Source organism: Erinaceus europaeus, chromosome 6 (assembly GCF_950295315.1).
Source record: "Erinaceus europaeus chromosome 6, mEriEur2.1, whole genome shotgun sequence".
Taxonomy (NCBI): domain Eukaryota; kingdom Metazoa; phylum Chordata; class Mammalia; order Eulipotyphla; family Erinaceidae; genus Erinaceus; species Erinaceus europaeus.
The window spans coordinates 68,275,812-68,295,339 of record NC_080167.1 but is presented as its reverse complement, the minus strand read 5'-3'; the positions used below and the strand labels follow the sequence as shown (position 1 = coordinate 68,295,339).

At 50.9% G+C, this 19,528-nt stretch overlaps 1 protein-coding gene across 1 annotated transcript in view; it reads right to left on the bottom strand.

Annotated features, from left to right (window-relative positions):
- Positions 1-12,694: 12,694 nt before the first annotated feature.
- The window catches only part of LOC103119846 (calpain-8), a 49,947-nt gene continuing 43,113 nt past the window's right edge, over positions 12,695-19,528 (bottom strand). Inside the window, exons 18-21 of the mRNA XM_007530172.2 lie at positions 18,775-18,853; positions 17,535-17,651; positions 15,169-15,227; positions 12,695-13,131 (exon numbers count right to left, since the gene is read on the bottom strand). Of these exons, the coding sequence (XP_007530234.1) occupies positions 13,108-13,131; positions 15,169-15,227; positions 17,535-17,651; positions 18,775-18,853 (279 nt within the window). The 3' untranslated portion in view covers positions 12,695-13,107. The remainder of the gene's footprint in view (positions 13,132-15,168; positions 15,228-17,534; positions 17,652-18,774; positions 18,854-19,528) is intronic.

Sequence of the window (19,528 nt, the reverse complement as noted above, 5' to 3'; positions counted from 1 at the left end):
ACTTCCCGGCGCACCTGCCCTGGACGCAGGGATGCCTGTGCCATGTGTGTGCTTGGCCCAGCATAATGCTTCTGCTTGTGAGGCGGCTGCCGCTGCTGCTGAAAGACCATTCGGAGCCCACATTTGAAAAACAAACAGGTCTGACCGGGTCTAGAAGTATGTGTCGGGCCCTGCACTCATCTTGGCCACAGCCAGAGCAGTCAGATACCCTCACTTCATCCCAACAGCTTAACACAATTTGCTGGGACACTCAGGGCCTGGATTCAGTTCAGGTGTGAGCTGAAAACAGCGGCTCCTCAGGCTGCAGCCCAGGAACCAAAATCCCTTCTGGAAACAAACACAAAGCAACTTTCAATATGGAATTCTAATACTCACTCAGAGAAACTCCAAACTGGAGAGTCTTGCTTCTTTTTTTTTTTTAATTTTTTTTAGAGAGAAATGGAGAGAGGAGGGGAAGACAGGGGGAGAGAAAGACAGACACCTGCAGACCTGCTTCACCACCTGTGAAGCGACTCCCCTGCAGGTGGGGAGCCAGGGCACAAACCGTGATCTTTACACCCGTCCTTGTGCTTTGTGCCACCTACGCTTAACCCGCTACGCTACAGCCTGACTCCTGAGAGTCTTGCTTCTAGAGACCTCAAAAGTCAACCAGGGCCAGGCAGTGGCACACCTGGCTAAGGGCACACATTCCAGTGCACAAGGACCCAGGTTCAAGTCCCCAGCCCCCACCTGCAGAGGGAAAGCTTCATGAGCAGTGAAGCAGGGCTGCAGGTATCTCTCTGTCTCTCTCTTTCTCTATCTCCCCCTCCCCTCTCCATTTCTCTCTGTCTCTACCCAATAATAAATAACTAAAAAGAGTTGTGTAAGTCAGCAAGTCACTGGCAAGGCTCTCTACAGAGGTCACCTCAGCACCCAAGTTTTGGGGCATTGGCTACATGAAACTTTATCAAGGTTTTGAGCTTCTAGTGTGTGTCACATTTCACGCTGAACTCAGAGTCCAAAGCTGCCCATGAGTCACTGATGGCTTTAAAATGAAATCATTCTTGTAGGCCTCCACTCTGTCCAGATGGAGTTTTCCCAACGTCCCCTTCGCGGTTCTCTGGAAGCCCTTCCACATTTAGACAGTCTGCATTTAGCCCTGTGTTCATATCTGTGTTCCACAGTAGTCGGTGACATGAGGAGAGCAAAGACATCTTCTCTTGAAGAGCTTACATAAGGACCTGATCACTGTGGCGGGGTTGGGGGGGGGGAAGCGGGGGGAGATTCCACCTGACCAGATCAGCACCGGGCCATCTCTGTCTCACCATGGCCCTTCACTCCTCTCCCATGGGAGCTGTTGTAAGCGGCCCCCACCCCCAGCCCACCCATCAAGCACATGTGGCTCAGAGTGATCATAGAAAGACAAGCAGACTCTTGAGAAACGAGTGAATTTCAAAAAGCCCAGGAACGTGACTCTGTGTTGAAAGAGAGGCCGTCAGGAGAGTCATGCGTCGGAAGGGACTTCAGCAAACAAAAGTTTGAACACCAAGCAGTGAAGACAGGCCCTTGGAAATACCAGCACAATTTTGTGTCATTTCTGAGGAAGAGGCCTCCATTTTCACAGGGGTGTGAGAGTGGGAAGCGAAGAAGTGTGTCCAGTGCTATTCCCCCACTTTGTGTGATGACTCTGCAAAGCACCTCAGATCACTCCCGTCTCCCACAGAATGTGAGCTCAGACCTACAGGGATGCAGACGTCACACAGGCTCCTAAGCTGAATATGGGCCCCAAATCAGATCAAATCGATGGGGTTTACAGTCAATAATATCTATACCCCTTTCCCATATTTGGGAGCTACTCTCTTCCCTGATCCAGCTTTCTGGTCCTTTTTGCAGCCATGACATCATCTCCCCAGACAATAACTTGGGTCCAGATGTCAGGCCCAGGGGAAAAAAAACACTAGTATAGTCATGGGCTCTTTGGAATATACCTAAAATAAGACTACTAGCTACAAAACGGAGACCCCCCCACCTCTTCATCTGCACCATTCCAGCCTTTAGGTTCATGATTAGTCAACAACTTGTTTGGCTCTCTATGTTAACTCTTTTTTAGCCACCAGGAGAGGATCCAGATGCTAACATGATGTCAACCTGACTTCCCTGGGCAGACAACCCCACCAATGTGTGGCCGGCTTCCCCAGAGCCCTGCCCCACTAGGGAAAGAGAGAGACAGGCTGGGAGTATGGATCCACCTGCCAACGCCCATGTTCAGCAGGGAAGCAATGACAGAAGCCAGACCTTCCACCTTCTGCATCCCACAATGACCTTGGGTCTATACTCCCAGAGGGATAAAGAATAGGAAAGCTGTCAGGGGAGGGGATGGGATACGGAGCTCTGGTAGTAGGAACTGTGTGGAGTTGCACCCCTCTTATCCTGTGGTTTTTGTCAGTGTTTCCTTTTTATAAATAAAATTTAAAAAATAATAATAGAGTCAAAAAAAGGAAAAAAGTAAATAAACAAATAAACAATTAAATAAATAAATTTTTAAAAGAAATTAGAGAGCTTGTTGAGGAGACAGCACAATGCTTACAAAAAAAGAATTTCACGTCTGAAGCTCTGAGGTCCTAGGTTCAATCCCCAGCACACCACCATCAGCCAGAGTTAAGCAGGGCTCTGGCCTTTATATCTCTATCTCACTAATTTTTTTTTTATTATTTTTTTTTTACTGGAGCACTGCTCAGCTCTGGCTTACAGCAGTGTGGGGGATTGAACCTGGGACTTTGGAGCCTCAGGCACAAGAAACTCTTTGCATAACCATTATGTTATCTACTCCCACCCAAATAATTTTAATGGGGGAGGGGAGATAGCATAATGGTTATGCAAAAGGACTTTTGTGCCTGAGACTAAACAGTCCCATGTTCAATCCCCACAGCACCATGCACCAGACCTGAGAGCAGTGTTTTGGTCTCTCTCCCCTCTCTTCTCCTCTCTCTCTTTCTCTTTCTCTCTCTCTCTCCTCTCTCTTCTCCTCTCTCTCTTTCTCTCTCTCTCTCTCTTCTCAGCACTGCTTGGTCATGAGCATGACTGAAGTTCAAGCCCAGCTTCCCCTAATCCCCATCCCCGCATTGAAGGGAGTTTTCATATTGTAGTCTCTCTCTCTCTCTCTTTTCTCTCTCTCTCTCTCTCTCTCAAAATTATTAAAAGTTGTCATTATGTAACCTCACCAATGTGTCCTGGAACCCCACTTCCCCAGATCCCTGTCCCACTAGGAAAAGACAGAAACAGTCTGGGGATATGGATCCACCTGCCAACACCCATGTCCAGAATCAATTAAAGAAGCCAGACCTCCCACCTTCTGCACCCCATAAATATCTTTGGTCCATACTCCCAAAGGGATAAAGAACAGGGAAGCTTCCAATGGAGGGGATGGGACAGGGAACTCTGGTGGTGGGACTGTGTGGAACTGTCCCCCTCTTACCTTACAATCTTTTCGATCATAATTAAATAATCATAATCATAATTAAATCACTAATAAAATAAAAATTTAAATACTGTCATTATGACTTCATTTGTATTACATTGATGATATTTGACTTAGCAAGACAAAACTCTAGTCAAGCTGCTTTCACACCAGTTACCAGTCAACTTCCCACATGAATGAGCTTTTAATTTTTAATCTTTATCCATTTATTGGATAGAGACAGCCAGAATGAGAGGGGAGGGGAGACTGAGAGGGAGAGACACCTGCAGCCCTGCTTCACCATCTGTGAAGCTTGCCCCCTGCAGGTGAGGACTGGGGCCTTGAACCTGGCTCCTTACGCATTTAACATGAGTGCCCCACCAGGCGCACCACCACCCAACCCCAGTGAATAGGCTTTCTTACAGCCAGTAATTCTTGGATGACAAGGACCTCTTGACAGCATCACTCTGTTCTCTGAACACCTGCAGCCTCCACACCCCCCCCCCCCAGCACACTCCACTCTCCGGCTCCTGTAACGGCTTCCACCTTGCCCCTCATGTCCCGGAACCCCACACCTGTAAAATGGAAAATGAGTGTGTACCCCATGAGACTGTCTGGAAGACTAGGTCCTCTGATGGACATGGAAGCCCTTCTGCTGAGGACCTAGCATATCCGTTTCTCCATAAATGCTAGGTGTTCCTGATGTTGTTATTCCCACCCCCTGGACTGGCTGGGGAATTGTCTTGGGCCTATTCCTGAAAGCCCTCCCACACGAGTCACCAGTTCCCTCTCCTCCAACCTGCTTCCCTCAGGCCTGGTGGGACTCAGCTCTCCCTTCCCCCTCCTGGGAGCCAGACCGTCACTGACACTGGCTGCTGCCCCCGTGGGGAGAAGGCCAGGGCACGTCCTCTACCTCTGTGACTGAGTCCATTTGTCTAATTGGAAGGTTTGGTTAATGAGCTCATTTGCTCTGGCTCCAAGTTGAATCTCCCAATCAATCAGGACTAATTGTGATCTTTCGGCCTCTGTCTGCTTCACTGCTTGTCTGATTTTTCAGTTAGTTCAGAACCTCAGTACAGGGAGAGAAGAATTTAAAAAAAGGAAAATGCCATTTACTGAAGGGTACAGTCTCCTCTAAGAGTCCTGACTGGGAGCTCTGTGAATGTTTGCTGGATGAATGAATGAATAAATAATGGTATAGATTCTTCTCTTGCTCTTTTTTTTTTTCTTCTCTCATCCAGGGTTATCGCTGGAGTTCAGTGCCAGCACTACGAATCTACTGCTCCTAGCAGCCATTTTTTTTTTCCATTTTATTGGTTAGGACAGAGACACATTGAGAGAGGAAGGGGAGGTAAGGAGGGAGAGAGAAAGATAGACACCTGAAAATTTGCTTCACTATTTGTGAAGCTTTCCCCCTGCAGGTGGAGAGCTGGGGACTCGAACCCAGATCCATGCCTGCCTCCCCCATGCTTTTGCTTCCTGAAACATTATTTTTCAGAAGAGAAGGACTTTAAGTCACTGGGGACCAGGCAGCAGTGCCTCCAGCTGAGTGTACACATACCCATGAACAAGGACCAGGGTTCAAGTCCCTGGTCCCTACCTGCAGCGGGAAAGGTTTACCAGCAGTGAATTCGGATTATAGTTGTCTCTCTGTCTCTCTCCCTCTCTGTCTTCCCCCTCCTCTCAATTTCTGTCCCAATGAATTTTTTGACAGCAAAACACAATAGTTTTTACATGCAGAACATTTCCCAGTTTTCCACATAGCAATTCGATTTGTCCCAAAAAATTTAAAAGAAAATAAAAAGAAAGAAAGAAAGAAAGAAAGAAAAGGAAGAGAAGAAAGGAGGAGAGAGGCATGGAAGGAAGAAAAGAGGGAGGAAGGAAGGAAGGCAGGAAGGAAGGAAAAGGAAGGAAAGAGAGATTCACCTTCTTCCTCTGCTCAGTGCCAATTCCCTCTTTCCTCAAGATGTCCCTCTTGGCATGCCAGAAACTGGCCCCCATCTCCCCTTCCCCACTCTGCACGGGACTCCAGGAACCTGCTGGCCCCGCCCGGATGCCCTCATGTCTTCCTCTGCCCTGCCCGGTCCTCAGCTGCCCTCCAGCCTGCAGCCCCTCTGGAAGCTTCCCCCATGCACGGAACCTTCTCTCCAGCCCGACCAGCACACGGGGTCCGTCAGCTGCTGAGCAGAGCAGACGCCTGGAGGCAGGGCCAAAGGACACCTGCAGATGGTTTCATCAAGGGTGCAGCCTCTGAGGCGCTGGCCACGGAGCCTGGGACCCAGAGACACAGGCTAGAGATGCACCCCTGGCTTCATGAAAGTGGGGGACACCCTCCTCCTCATACCCCCCCATCTCCTGAGTCTGCTTTCACTGCAGGCAGACTTTCTCAGTTCCTTCTCCACCACGACTGCCCGTACACACCCCTCTCCTGCATTACCTGGTCCCCTCAGCCCATAACCCATCTGCTCCCATAGTCAGAGTTGATGGCATGAGGCCTGAGCCAGGCTAGGCTGGCCAGCTTATCCTGCAGGTGTGGACGTGGAGAGAGGAGTGTTGGGCAGAGAGGCTGGTCCCCAGTCTCAGGGAGCTGCAGCCTGGGAGAGTCAGCCCCTCTGTGTCTGGCCCAGTCCCCCCTCCTCTCTCTCTCTCTCTTCTGTCTCTCTGTCTCTCTGCCTCCCTCTCTCTCTGCCTCTCTGTCTCTCTGCCTCCCTCTCTCTCTGCCTCTCTGTCTCTCTGCCTCCCTCTCTCTCTCTGCCTGTCTCTCTATCTCTCTGCCTCTCTCTCTCTCTCTCTCTCTGCCTCTCTCTGTCTCTCTCTCTCCTATCAACCGGGAATGTCCCTCATGACTTCAGAGCCTTGGCTTCTGCAAGCCAGGGTTTGGTTCTCTCCACTGAGCTCAAAAGAATATTGGGCTTACAGGAACCATCTTCTCCCAGTATCTCTGGGGTGAACCAGGCTGGACAGGATGGCTTGGAGGCCAGAGCTGAGGAAGGATGGTGTCTTTCCAGGGGTGGGGGCTGGGGAGGTGTCCAGGAAGCCCAGGGTGCTGTGACATGGTCTCCTGACAGAAGCCAATAATAGACCACAGTGGAGCTTAGCTCAGAAAGTCATAAGCAACATGAAAGGTTTCCTAGGATTGCAGGGACCAGGTGGTGGTGTACTGCACCTGGTTGAGTAGACATGTAACAGTGTTCAGGGATCTGGGTTCAAGTCCCTGGTCCCCACCTGTAGGAGAAAAGCTTCATCTGAGTGGTGAAGCAGGACTGCTGGTGTCTCTCCCTCCCTCTGTTGTTAAAATTCCGGAAGGCTCTTGCCGGGCTGGCTTGCTTCATGGGCTGGTAACAGAGACGCGGAGACAACGGCTGGGCAGGGAAGCTGTATTTCTTTATTCAGGAACAACGATTCACAAACTAAGACAAACTAATCACCAAACAGAACTCTGCTGTCTCTTTGCGGCGGCACAAGCACTCTCTCTTACTCTCGAACTCAGGAACCCAGGAACTCTGTCACTCGGGAACTCAGGAACTCTCGGACTCAGGAACCCTCTCTCAGGGTTCCTTGGGGCGGGGCCAAGCAGGCCCGCGAAATTAACAGGACTCATCCAATTCTCTTGGCGGGGGAGGGCTAGAACAAACCAATGTAAAGCATACGACACCCTCCCTCCCACTTCTTCTCAATTTCTCCCTGTCTCTATCCAATAAATAAATAAGTAAGTAAATAAATACAATATTATTTTTTAAAAATAAGGACTCTGGCCCCAGCCGGCCTTGCACACTCTCTTGCCAGGGCTCCTCAGGACCTGGGAAAGCAGTGTTGACTGGCAGCCTTCCAGAAACTTCCAGAGATCGGTCCAATTAGCTGGAAAATTCTCTTCTTTGTCACAGAACCAAACATGAAAACACAGGCTCACGGGAGGAAAACACATTTGGCTAATTAGCCTGGTCAGCCCCAGCCTCCAGGCCTCCTCATCAGGAAGCCAAAGTGCTAGGAGGTGGAGGTGGGGGTGGGGGTGGGGGGACAGCTCAGGCGCAAAGAACTCAGCTCCCCCAACTCCTCCATCCCATCTCCTGTCACCTGGGCTCACATGGGGGTGTTTAGAAGTGGCGACAGGCTTGAGCCCCACCCTCAAGGGTCACTGACAGTATCCCCACTTATCACTTTATTCCTTCCTCCATCTAGTCAATGGTAAAAAGGCATAAACAAGGGCCAGGCGGCGGCACACCTGGTTAAGCGCACACATTACAGTGCACAAGGACCCAGGTTCAAGCCCCTGGTCCCCACCTGCAGGGGGAAAGTTTCATGAGCAGTGAAGCAGGGCTGCAGGTGTCTCCTGTCTCTTTCCCTCTCTACCTCCTCCTCCCCATTTCAGTTTCTCCCTATATCCAATAATGAATAAATAAATAAATAAAATTTTGATTTTAAAAAAGGTATAATTTTTTTAAATGCATACACACAAAATCAAACACTGGAGGCCTTTTAGACATTTAACACAGTGTCATCCCCTCCATCTCCGAGACTCTCATCTTACCAAACAGAAACTCCAGGCTGTCCTTCTTCACTTTCTAAGTGGGACTCGTCCCAGGGGCTCGGTCCAAGGCCCGGCGTCCGACAGGACTTTTGCTCTTCAGTTACTTAGTGTGAGGCTGTCCAGCTCCAGCCAAGCTGAAGGGGTTGCCTGGAGTCCCTTGCATTTGAGCGCTAAGACTGTTCATGCCATATCTCTCTGGGCTCAGTGCCTGCACTATGAATCCACTGCTCCTGGAAGCCATTTTTTCCTTTTTGTTGCCCTTGTTGTTTTTTTATTGTTGTTGTTGTTATTGTTGTTGGATAGGACAGAGAGAAATGGAGAGAGGAGGGGAAGACAGAGAAGGGGAAAGACAGACACCTGCAGACCTGCTGCACCGCTTCGCCGGTCCTTGCACTTCACGCCATGTGCCATGTGCGCTTAACCCACTGGGCTCCCGCCCAAGGCCCCCCGCACTGGCTTCTTTCCATGCCCTAGAAGCTCGGTGCACATTCCCCGAGCACGGCTCTCTATTCCTCTTCAAGCTTTAGTCTCCTGGTGCCTGGCACGTGGGAAAGAATCCAGATGTGTGGCGTGTGCTGAGAATGGAATGAGCGAAAGGATTAAAGCGCATTAAATGCAGCCGATAGCTTTTGTCTTTGCTGCTGCTGTTGTTTTTAGAGCCAGAGACTCTCAAGCAAAATTCCACTGCTCTGGGCCACTTTGTAAAATGTAGTTATTGGGGGGGGGGAGGCACTGGTACCACGACCCGAGCGGTGTCAGGGGTTGAACCTGGGTGTGAGCGGCAGGGCTGGCTCCCCACACTCCCCATACAGTGAGCTCTCTCTGCCCCAGCGGCCATCCAGAGAGCCGCAGGCCTGCTCTGTGCAGTGCCCTCCCTTTATCTGGGCAGGTGCTGCCCCAGGTCTGGGGAGGTGGGAGGCTGGAGACTGAAGCCTTTATTTGCATTTCAAAGGTGAGGGTTTTTTTTCCTTGATTATATATTCTAAATTTAATGAGACTTGGTTTTTTTTGGACCAATGATAATATATACGTGTAGGTATAAACATAGAGTATATATGTGTATGTTAATGCATTATTAAATTGGGGGGTTAATGGTTTACAGTTGTTGGTACATGCATAAAATTTCCTCAGTTTTCTGCCCAACTCTTTTCCCCCAGCCCAGGTCCTCCTTCTCCACCATGCACCAGGACCCGAAAGCCCCCCTGCACTGCCCCCCTGCACTGCCCCCAACCCCCCAGTCCTTTACTTTGCTGCAATACACCAGACCTAGTCCAAGTTCACAATGTTGTGTGTTTCCCTTTCTGTTCTTATTTCTCAACTTCTGTCTCTGGCTGAGATCACCCCATGCTTATCCTTGTCTTTCACAATAGCCACAGAGGTGAGGATTTTTAATCACACAGCGGTCCTCTGTCATTGCCTTTCTGGCTGGCTGCCAGCCCCCAGATGCCAGCTGCTGAGGAACTAGGAGTCCTCCCTCTCGCCGCCTCCCCAGGCCCTTCTCCCTCCCCCCTTAGTTGGATGGAGTAGCCCCTGACCTTCTCCACAGGGACCTGCACCCAAGGACAGAGGGGCCTGGAGGGTGCTGTCTCCTGGGTCAAGCTTGGTGGCTGGGGGTCCCTATAAGCCAGCCCACAGTGGTGCTGAGGTGGTCAGTAGGCCTTCCTCTCACCCCAGCTCATCTCCCAGGAGCAGTGTGGCCCCTGCCCTCAGAGCCCACCCTTGGGGAGAGCCCCCACTGAAATTCAGGAAGAGCCTAGGGACCAAACAGAAGTAGTGTGTGTGTTGTGTGTGTGTGAGTGTGTGTGTATGTGTGAGTGTGTGTGTGTGTGTCTATGTGTGTGTGAGTGTGAGTATGTGTGTGGGTGAGTGTGTGTGTGTTCTTTTATGGATTGTACATGTATTTTTGATAGGCACAGAAACTGAGAGGGAAGAGGGAGATAGAGAGACAGAGAGACACCTGTAGCACTGCTTCACAGTCATGAAGCTCATGGGGGCTGGGGGTTTGAACCTGGGTCCTTGAGGACTGTAATGTGTGAACTCAACTTATTTGCACCTTGCAGGGCCCCTTAAGCAGACACAGAGCTTCCCTGAGGCCTCGTGAGTGGCTTCCTGAGGCCTTCCCCACCCCCTCCTCCTCCTCCTCCATCAGTAGGTGCCTGCACCACTCTCTCTGGTCTCCGGGGACAGACCCTGCTGCAGGCTCTTTTCCTGCCTAGAGGGGTCGGGAAACAGCTAGAGTCATAGCAGGAAGGATTCTAGAAGGAATCTAGATGTCTCCAGCTGGGACCAGGCTCCCAGGAACTCAAAGAGGTCTGAGCAAAGGGAAGTGCCAACCCCAGAATGGGGCCTCCAGCCCCAACAGTCCTGAAGTCAAGGGAGCCCCACCCCAAGAATGGCATGTGGAGGAAAAGCAGAGGCACAGAACCTCTTCCCTGTGATCCCTGGGTGGCCCTGGGGAAAGCCCTCCACCTCCTCTTACTGGGCCAAGCTGACACTCTGTGACAGATTTATATAGCCAACCTTTCACTCACCAGTCAGGAGTGTGGAGATTGTTTTAAAAGGGGGAAGATCATCCCAAATTTAATGGGGAAGGTGAAGACACCAGTCACATCACCATTTAAAATATTTTATTTTTATTTATGTTTTTTTGAGAGAGATGCAAAGAGTGTAAGACACAGAGAGAAACACCAGAGCACTGCACAGCTCTGGCTTATTGTGGTAGGGGAGGGGGGATTGAACCTGGGACTTTGGAGCCTCAGGCATGAGAATCTCTTTGCATAACCATTATGCTATCTACCCCCACCTGCATCACCATTTAAACACACCCACTGTCAGAAGATACCTTAAGTCAGTCAAAAAGATGTGACTACAGACAGATGATTAGGTGTGATTGAAATTCGTTGCTGACTTTGTGCAGTTGGGTAGCAGTTCTATGACTGTTGAAACCTCATCTTCAGAGAGATGTCCAGTGTGCGAAGCAGAACACAGCTGGGAGCTACTACAACCAGAAGGCCCCCAGCAGCATCAGACCAAATGAACATGACAACAACACCGGGCACATTTATTCCAATCGAAGCGGGGCTCCACGTATGGTTCTTTTAATTTTTATTAGATCTGAGTAAGACTGAGAATGGGTAAGATCTGAAGGTGTAAATAAATACACAAATGACAGTGTGGCTTGATAAATAAATCATAGCAGAACAATTTTAACAGGAGGAGATGTAGGAAGCTTATAAGATCACAGCGTGGATAATGTCCATTCTGTGAAGAAGTAAAGCAGAGCTCTGGCAGGTAGAGGGCGGGGGTTTCAGATGGAGACAGAGAGGCAGAGAGCCCCCAGCAATGAAGCTTCCTCTGATGTGGTGGGAACCAGGGTCGTGCTAATGGCATAGCAGCACACTCCCCAAGTGAGCTGTTCACTAGCTTTCCTAAGGCCCACAGTGGCTGGAACAATGTCCCTTGATTGACTGATTCATTGATTGATTTTTATTCCCACCAGGATTATCACTGGAGCTCGGCACTAGCACTATATACGAACCCACCACTCCTGGAGGTCATTTTTCCCCTTCTATTTGATTTTAGGAGAGAGAGAAATTGAGAGGGAAGGGGAAGAGAGAGAGAAAGAGAGACACTTGTAGGCCTACTTTACCGCTCATGAAGTGTCTCCCCTGCAGGTGGGGAGCAAGGGCTTGAACCCAGGTCCTTGCCTATGGCAATGTATGACTCAATCAAGTGCACCACCACCTTCCCTCCAGTTGACTTATCTCATCCCCCATAACACCTTACAATTAATCAGTGGGTGAGCCCAGCACAGGCTCCCAGCAGTCCCAGGAGTGCCAAATCCAAGTACCCCCTTCCCCTTGGGTGTGCCTCCTTCTCCAGGTGCTGCCCCCAGTGAGAGACTGGGTCGCCCTCCCTAGACACAGGGACCTTCCCTCAGGATGGAGAGCAGAGGGCACACTCATGCCTTCTCCCCACACTGCTGCCCACACATGACCTTCCTCCCTCCCTCCCTGTCAACACCTGGGCCCAGGGGCAGAGCCAGGGCAGGGAGCTGTCCCCTTGGAGACTTGCTCTTTCTTTCTTTCCTTCTTTCCTTCTTTCTTTCTTTCTTTCTTTCTTTCTTTCTTTCTTTCTTTCTTTCTTTCTTTCTTTTTCTTCCTTCCTTTCTTTTTTTCTCTCTTCCTTCCTCTCCCTTTTCTTTCTCTCTCTTTCATCCTTCCTTCCTTTCTCCCTTTCTTTCTCTTCCTCTCCCTCCCTTTCTCTCTTTCCCTTATCTCTTTCATTCTTCCTTTCTTTTTCCTCTTCCCCCTTTCTCTCTCTCTCCCTCTCTCTCTCTCTCTCTCTCTTTCTTCCTTCCTTCTTCCTTCCTTTCTACCTTTCTTTCAGTAGCATTGGGAATTGAGCCTGGCTCTTTTTGTGTCTCAGGCAGAAGAGTCTGTTTGCATAACTAACTATTAAGCTGTCTCCCCTGCCAGGTGCTTTTTTTCCTGCCTCTGTTGGGGCATGTTGGCCATGCTGGCACCCCAATCACAGTCTCCCAGTTCCAGAGACCTGAGAAGTGTTGATACATTTCCACTGTTTATAAGGCTGCTCCTGTGAATTCTGTTCTCACCGACCCACGAGGGCACTGGCTGGAGCATCTATTTCCCTCCTAGAAACACTTACTTCCTCAGGCAAGCCAGGAAGAGGAGCCCTTCTCCCCACAGCCCACCCTCTCCCCAGCCCCTTCTGGAGAGCACTGAGGCCAGGTTCCTGCGACACTGCCACAGGCAGCTTTACCTGGTGGGACTCCCTTCCCTTCACATACCCAGCCTCTCAGCACCCTGGAGAGGAAGAAGCCATTTCCCGACAAGCCTTCCCCTCATGGATCCCGGTCCCCTCAGGGAGTCAGTCACTGGAGAAAGACCAAAGCTCGTTGCCCACCACTTTAATCACCCTGCCCTCCACTGGGTCCTGGGGTCTGCCCAGACACTGCTGACCAAATCTGGGGGCTCCTCAGATCCCTCTGGGGTGGAAACTCAGGATCTCAGGGTGAAGGGGGGGTCACACCACTCAGGGCTAAGTGTTGACAAACCCAGAAAGAAGGGGTAGGAAAGGAAGGCAGGCCAACAGGGAGCGTCACCGGAGTCGGATCTCTGCATCAGACCAGCACACAGCACAGCCACTGCAAGGGAAGGAGACCAGATGGGCGGACTGCTCCTCTGGGAGCTGGTGGTGATGTCGGGATCAGCACAGGGACAGGGGACCTGGAAGCCACCAGCATCCCACAAGCATCTGGAGTACGGACACTTTGTTGCACTCCAGCACATACTTCTCCATACTAGTTGGGGAAGATTTAAAAAGTAGCACATGGAAATGGGAGTGGGACTGTCTCTGAAAAGCACTAAGAAAGAACCTTGCATAGTGTGGGAGGAGGCTTTAATAAAGTAGCCACACCTGGACACCTGAGCCAACCACTGGAAAGCTAGTCAGGTGTGGTGTAGGTGAGGTTTCAAGGAAGGATGTGATCAGCCGTGAAGAATGATGAATCCACCTTCTTTACCTCCTCTGGGATGGAGCTTGAAGCAATCATATGAAGTGAGATCAGCCAGAAAGAAGGATGACTATGGGATGCTCTCACTCACTGACAGAAGTTGAGAAGTAAGAGCAGAAGAGAAAACAGCAAGCAGAACTTGGGTATTATATAAGGGCATTGCGCCAAAGTAAAGGACTCTGGGGAGGGGGGCACTGGGGGGCTTTCAGGTCCTGGTGCACAATGGTGGAGGAGGACCTGGGCTGAGGGTGAAAAAGTTTGGCAGAAAACAGAAAAAAAATTTTTTTTTGAAAATAAAAAATTTTGTGTGTGTACCAACATCTATATTTACTGTAAACCATTCATCCTCACCCCAATTTTTTTTAAAAAGGCAAAAAGGAAGAAAGAGAAAGAGAGAAAGAAAGAGGCAGGGAGGAAGGAAGGGAGGAAGGAAGGGGGAAACAATTGCACATACACAGGCCTTTTTCTTCCAGCCCTGGGGAAACTTCTTTGCTTGAGCTGTCCCTGCACCTTACTACGACTTCTGCACAATTCTTACCTCACGACTGTAAGAAAAGGAGTTAGCGGGCCGGGCAGTGGCGCACTCAGTTAAGCACACATATTACCAAGCTTAAGAACCAGGGTTCAAGTCCCCACTCCCCACCTGTAGAGGTCTAGCTTTATAAGTGTGCAGTGAAGCAGGTCTGCGGGAGTTTGTCTTTCTCTTCCTCTCTTGATCTCCTCATCCTCTCTCAATTTCTCTCTTTCCTATCTAATAAAACTGACAAAGGGGAAAAAAATGGCAGTTGGGAGTGGTGGGTTTGTAGTGCCAGCACCAAGCCCCAACAATAGCGCTGGTGGCAATATAAATAAATAAATAAATAAATAAATAAATAAATAAGGGAGCCGGGCAGTAGTGCAGCGGGTTAAGCGAACATGGCACAAAGCGCAAGGACCGGTAGAAGGATCCCAGTTCGAGCCCCCGGCTCTCCACCTGCAGGGGAGTCACTTCAAAGGCAGTGAAGCAGGTCTGCAGGTGTCTGTCTTTCTCTCCCCCTCTCTGTCTTCCCCTCCTCTCTCCATTTCTTTCTGTCCTGTCCAACAATGACATCAATAACAACAATAATAACTACAACAATCAAAAACAACAAGGGCAACAAAAGGGAATAAATAAATAAAATAAACATTTAAAAAAAGAATTAAAAAAATTTTAAGAAAGAAGAAAAGAAAAGGAAGCCACCTGGCCAGGTAACTGGGCGGAGCTCCTGGGCCTCTGGTTCCTCAGAGGAAGGTCAGGGGCTATGCCCCTCCTGGCCTGGGTGTTGGGACATGTTGTCTGCTTCTACCAGGCGCTGTGTAACTTATACACAGCAAAACATCTATTTCTGGAGCTCTTCATCTGACCTTACAGTGACTTATCTTTTGTTTCTCTTGTCCTTACATATGCTAATGTAAGGCAGCTGAGGAGGAATCATACTCTTTCTATTATCCACACCACCCACAATTCCACTCAAGTTAACGGGGCCTTGGGCCCTGAGAAGGGTGTGAGTGAGTGCAGCAGTGACTGGATGGCAATCACATTCTTCTCCCAGGGCCGTATTCACATGAAAATGAGCCAGTCATGGTAATAAATGCCACCTGACCTCAGGAGACTTGCGCAAGGGCCTCCCGCTTGGAGCAGCCACTCACCTCGGCCAGAGAGAGCTGCACAGTCCCCTTCTGCTCCTTGTCCAGGAGCCTGAACAACTCTGAAAAGCCAAACAAGGAATGTGATCAGGCAGCGAAGCTTCTGGGCTCCAGAAATGCCTAAGAGTTCTCTCTTGCCCCACCCCCTCCTCCTTGACACCCCTTCTCCCTGTGCCCCCTGCCCCCCCAGTTCCCACTTAGATCATCTCGTTCTAGGTGCAGCATCCTGGGTGAGACTTCAGCAGATGGCCTTCTGCCAGAGGGAACAGAGGTCTAGTGGTGAGTTCAAGTCCCATGTCCTCTGAAGACACAGGACTCTCCCAGCAGGCAGTAGAGGGCCCCCCGTGTGTGGTCTCAGGCTACGGAATTCTCCCTCTCAGGACCTGCCAACTCCTGCCCCTTTACAAAAGGAAGATTTGTCCCTTATAAGAAACCCTGGCAGGAGCCCAAGGCCAAGGAGACAGATGACACCTGTCATTCAGGGTAGGGAGGGTACACGGCCCTCCAGGAGACAGTGTTCTCTTTCTCAGTGTGACCCCTACACGGTCTGAGATGTGAGGAGGCACAACCAGAGGCTTCAGAAAGCCAATAGGAAGCTGGCCCAGGTGTGACATGTATTGGGTAAAGAGAGAGAGAGGGGGACCTTTGCACGAAGAGGCCTTTTGGGGATCTCCCCAGGCCCTCAGGGACCCCCTCTCCCTGAGTCATCCTCTGTACTTGAATTCCATTTCTGTACCATTTCTACCTCACAACTAAAAGAAAACTGGAATTCTTTCCAGAGGCTCCATGCTGAATCACAGAATGGGGAGGGAGCTGGGAAAGGTCCCAGGTAACATCTTGGCTCCCACAACAAGGAGAAGGTGACAGTTCACTCTCAGCGGCTGAGCCGCCAAGCTCCTTAACCCTGGGCCAGGCAGGGCTCAGGGGAGGCCACACCATGGGGCCCCCTGTCCTGTGGTACAGGGCCTGGCGATCCCCACTGCAGTCTGCACATGCGTCCTGTGACTGTGTCCCTGACTGACCGCACCCTCCTTCTCCTTGTGAATAAGCACAACTCCCCCCACCCCACCCAGAACTCCTAAGGATGGACTATTACGGGGGCCGGGTGGTGGCACATTGCAAGGACCTACTCAAGGATCCTGGTTCAAGCCCCAACCTCCCCACTTGCAGGGGGGACACTTCACAAGTGGCAAAACAGGTCTGCAGGCATCTGTCTTTCTCTCTCTTCCCCTCTAGCTCCCCCTCCTCTCTCAATTTCTCTCTGTCCTATCCAATAAAATGGGAAATAAATGGCCTCCAGGACCCACAGATGCATAGTGGCAGCACTGAGCCAGCCCCCATGATAACCTTGGGGGAGAAAAGGGAATCTGTTGTCACTCTCACCTGTCTCTCCAAAGCCAGGCCCCACCTATTCCTCTCTGAAGCTTGCCCACAAGCTTCCCTCTGCAGCCATTTTCCATGCCCAGATACTCCCCTTACTTCCTTCCTTTTTTTTTTATTGCGGGGTTAATATTTCACAGTAAATATAGTTGTTGAGATGTGTAAAATTTCTCACTTTTCTGCAAAACACTCTCACCCCCCAGCCCAGGTCCTCCTCTAACGTCAGCACCAGGACCCGAAAGCCCCTCTCTCCCGTCCCAGAATCTTTTACTTTGGTGCAATACGCCAAACCCAGCCCAAGTTCTGCTTTGTGTTTCTTTTTCTGTTCTTATTTCTCAACTTCTGCCTATGAATGGGATCATCTCATATCCATCCTTCCCTTTCTGGCTTATCTCACTTAACATGATTCCTTCAAGCTCCATCCAAGATGAGGTGAAGAAGGTGAATTCACTATTTTTAACAGCTGAGTAGTATTCCATTGTGTATCTAGACCAGCCACTCATCTGTTGTTGGACACCTGGGTTGCTTCCAGGTTTTGGCTATTACACATTGTGTTGCTATGAGCACAGGTGTACACAGGTCTTTTTGGGTGGGTGTGTTGGGTTCCTTAGGATCTATGCCCAGGAGAGGAATTGTAGGGCCTTAGAGTAGGTCCACATCTAGTCTTCTGAGAGTCTTCCAGATCACTCTCCACAGGGGACACCCCCTTTTCTATCCAGGAGCTGCTGTGGTGACGCCCTCTGGGGACATTGCTGGGACCCGTTCACCTTGGCCCAGTGACAGAGCAAGAGTGCAGGAAAAGCATCAGCTTGTGTCCAAAACAGGTAGCCTCTACCCCTGGATGTGGCGCCTGTGACTGGCCCCAATCCCTTTGTTTCCCTTCCCCCCCCAAGGGTGTCCCCGTGGCAGAAGCCCCCACCCCACCCCCAGCTTTGCTTTGTCCCGCTGTGGCCTAGGCCTCTCCTTGCACCTTGGGACAGGGGACTCACTGAAAAGCGCCTCCAGGCGGGTCAGACATGCCACGAAGCTGTTGAAATCGATACCCAGCTGGCTGCCTGCATACCGCAGGGCGATGGTCTCCTGCACCTGGTTGCTGAGGGAGAAGCCTGGTGGCAGAGGGGACCTGGGTCACAGGTGGCCACTGGGGGCAGGGGGAGGGGAGGGTGTCTGGCCAGGCAGCCAGCCAGAATGCTCCCAGTCCTTGCTCAGCTGCTCACAGCCCATCCAGCTGCAGTGACCCTGAGCGCTGGGTGCCAGCAGGCGTGTTCCCTCATCCTCTGGCCCCACTAAAAGCCTCACACCTGGCTTCCCGGGATTGTAGGCTTTGGCCAATTCTAAATGAATCCCACCTCTCCCTCTGTCTCCTTTCTCCCTCTCCCTCTCCCTCTTCCCTCTTCCCTCTCCCCTCTCCCTCTCCCTCTCCCTCTCCCTCTCCCTCTTCCCTCTCCCTCTCCCTCTGTCTCTCCCTCTTCACTCAACCTCTCCCTCTTCCTTCTCCCTCTTCCCTCTCCCTCTCCTTCTCCCTCTTCCCTCTCCCTCTCCCTCTCCCTCTTCCCTCTCCCTCTCCCTCTCCCTCTTCCCTCTCCCTCTCCCTCTTCCCTCTCCCTCTCCCTCTGTCTCCTCTCTCTCTCTCTCTCTTTCTTTGTCTTTCTCTTTGCCTCCAGGGTTATCTCTGGGGCTCAATGCCAGCCGTATGAATCCACTGCCCCGGTGGACATCTTTTCCATTTTACTGGATAGGACAGAGAGAAATTAAAAGAGGAGGAGGTGACAGAGAGGGAGAGAAACAGAGAGACACCACCACTTGGCCACCGCCCCCCCCTCAAGTTGCCATCCACTGTGTTTCCTCAGCTGTAGCAGGTGTCTGAGCTTCAGCTGGGTCTCCTGAGCACTACGGAGGTGGGAAGCCCCCACAGGAGCTCAGTGTGGCTTCTCGCCAGCCAGGCAGGGAAGAATCCAGAGGGAGAGGGCTGCCTTCTGCCAGCTCCGTTCCCTGGGACTTCAGTCACCTTCCCAGTTAGACCCCCTGGGGGGAGTCTGAGGGGCTCTGCTGCACAGACCCACCTGGCACATGCCCTCCTGCCTGAACCAGGAAAGCTGTCTTCAAGCCTGTGTTCTCAGGCAGGCAACAGACCTGAGTTCATCCCCATGCTGATCATCAGAATGGTCACAACTATTTGAAGTGGGCAGAGCAGTGTCCCAAGACCTGGAGGAGGGGATACACCCTCACCTGCCTTCTTGAGGGCCATCCTCATCTCATGGGCATCAATGGTCCCCGAGTGGTTGACATCAGCTTCTTGAAAGATCTCCTAAAGGGGGAGAGAAGCCCCAGGCAGCAAGCCGCTGTGCAGCACCCCCCCCCCCAAAGTCATCTCTCCTCCCCACTGCCACCTGGGAAGACCAGACCCCCTCAGGGGCAGAGGCCAGAAGAAAGAGACCTCTTCCTTCCAGTGACAAGCTCTCATGAGGGCCCAGGCACACAGAGGGGCAATTCTCCACCACCCCCAAGACATGCCCAGGAGCCATTTGTGTGCAAAGACGGCGTCTGTGCCAGGCCTGCTCCCTCGCTGTTGAGAGAAGGTCTACTTCTTAGCCCATTAATTTTTCTTAACTCTGCCAGACAGCAGCCCTGCCCGCTCAGTACACGCCCCGGCAACCTGCCACCCCCTCAGGCCCAGCCATGACTTTTTTTTTTTAATTTCTTTATTGGGGGTTAATGTTTTACATTAACAGTTACATTAACAGACAGTCAATACAACAGTTTGTATTTAAAAACCTATTAAAATGGTGATTTCACTGTTTTCAGCCCATCTTGGATGGAGTTTGAAGAAATCATGTGAAGTGAGGTAAGTCAGAAACAGAAGGATGAATCTGGGATGATCTTACTCACAGGCAGAAATTGAAAAAAAAAGATCAGAAGAGAAAACACAAGTAGAACCCGAACTGGAGAACTGGAGTTGGTGTATTGCACCAAAGGAAAAGAC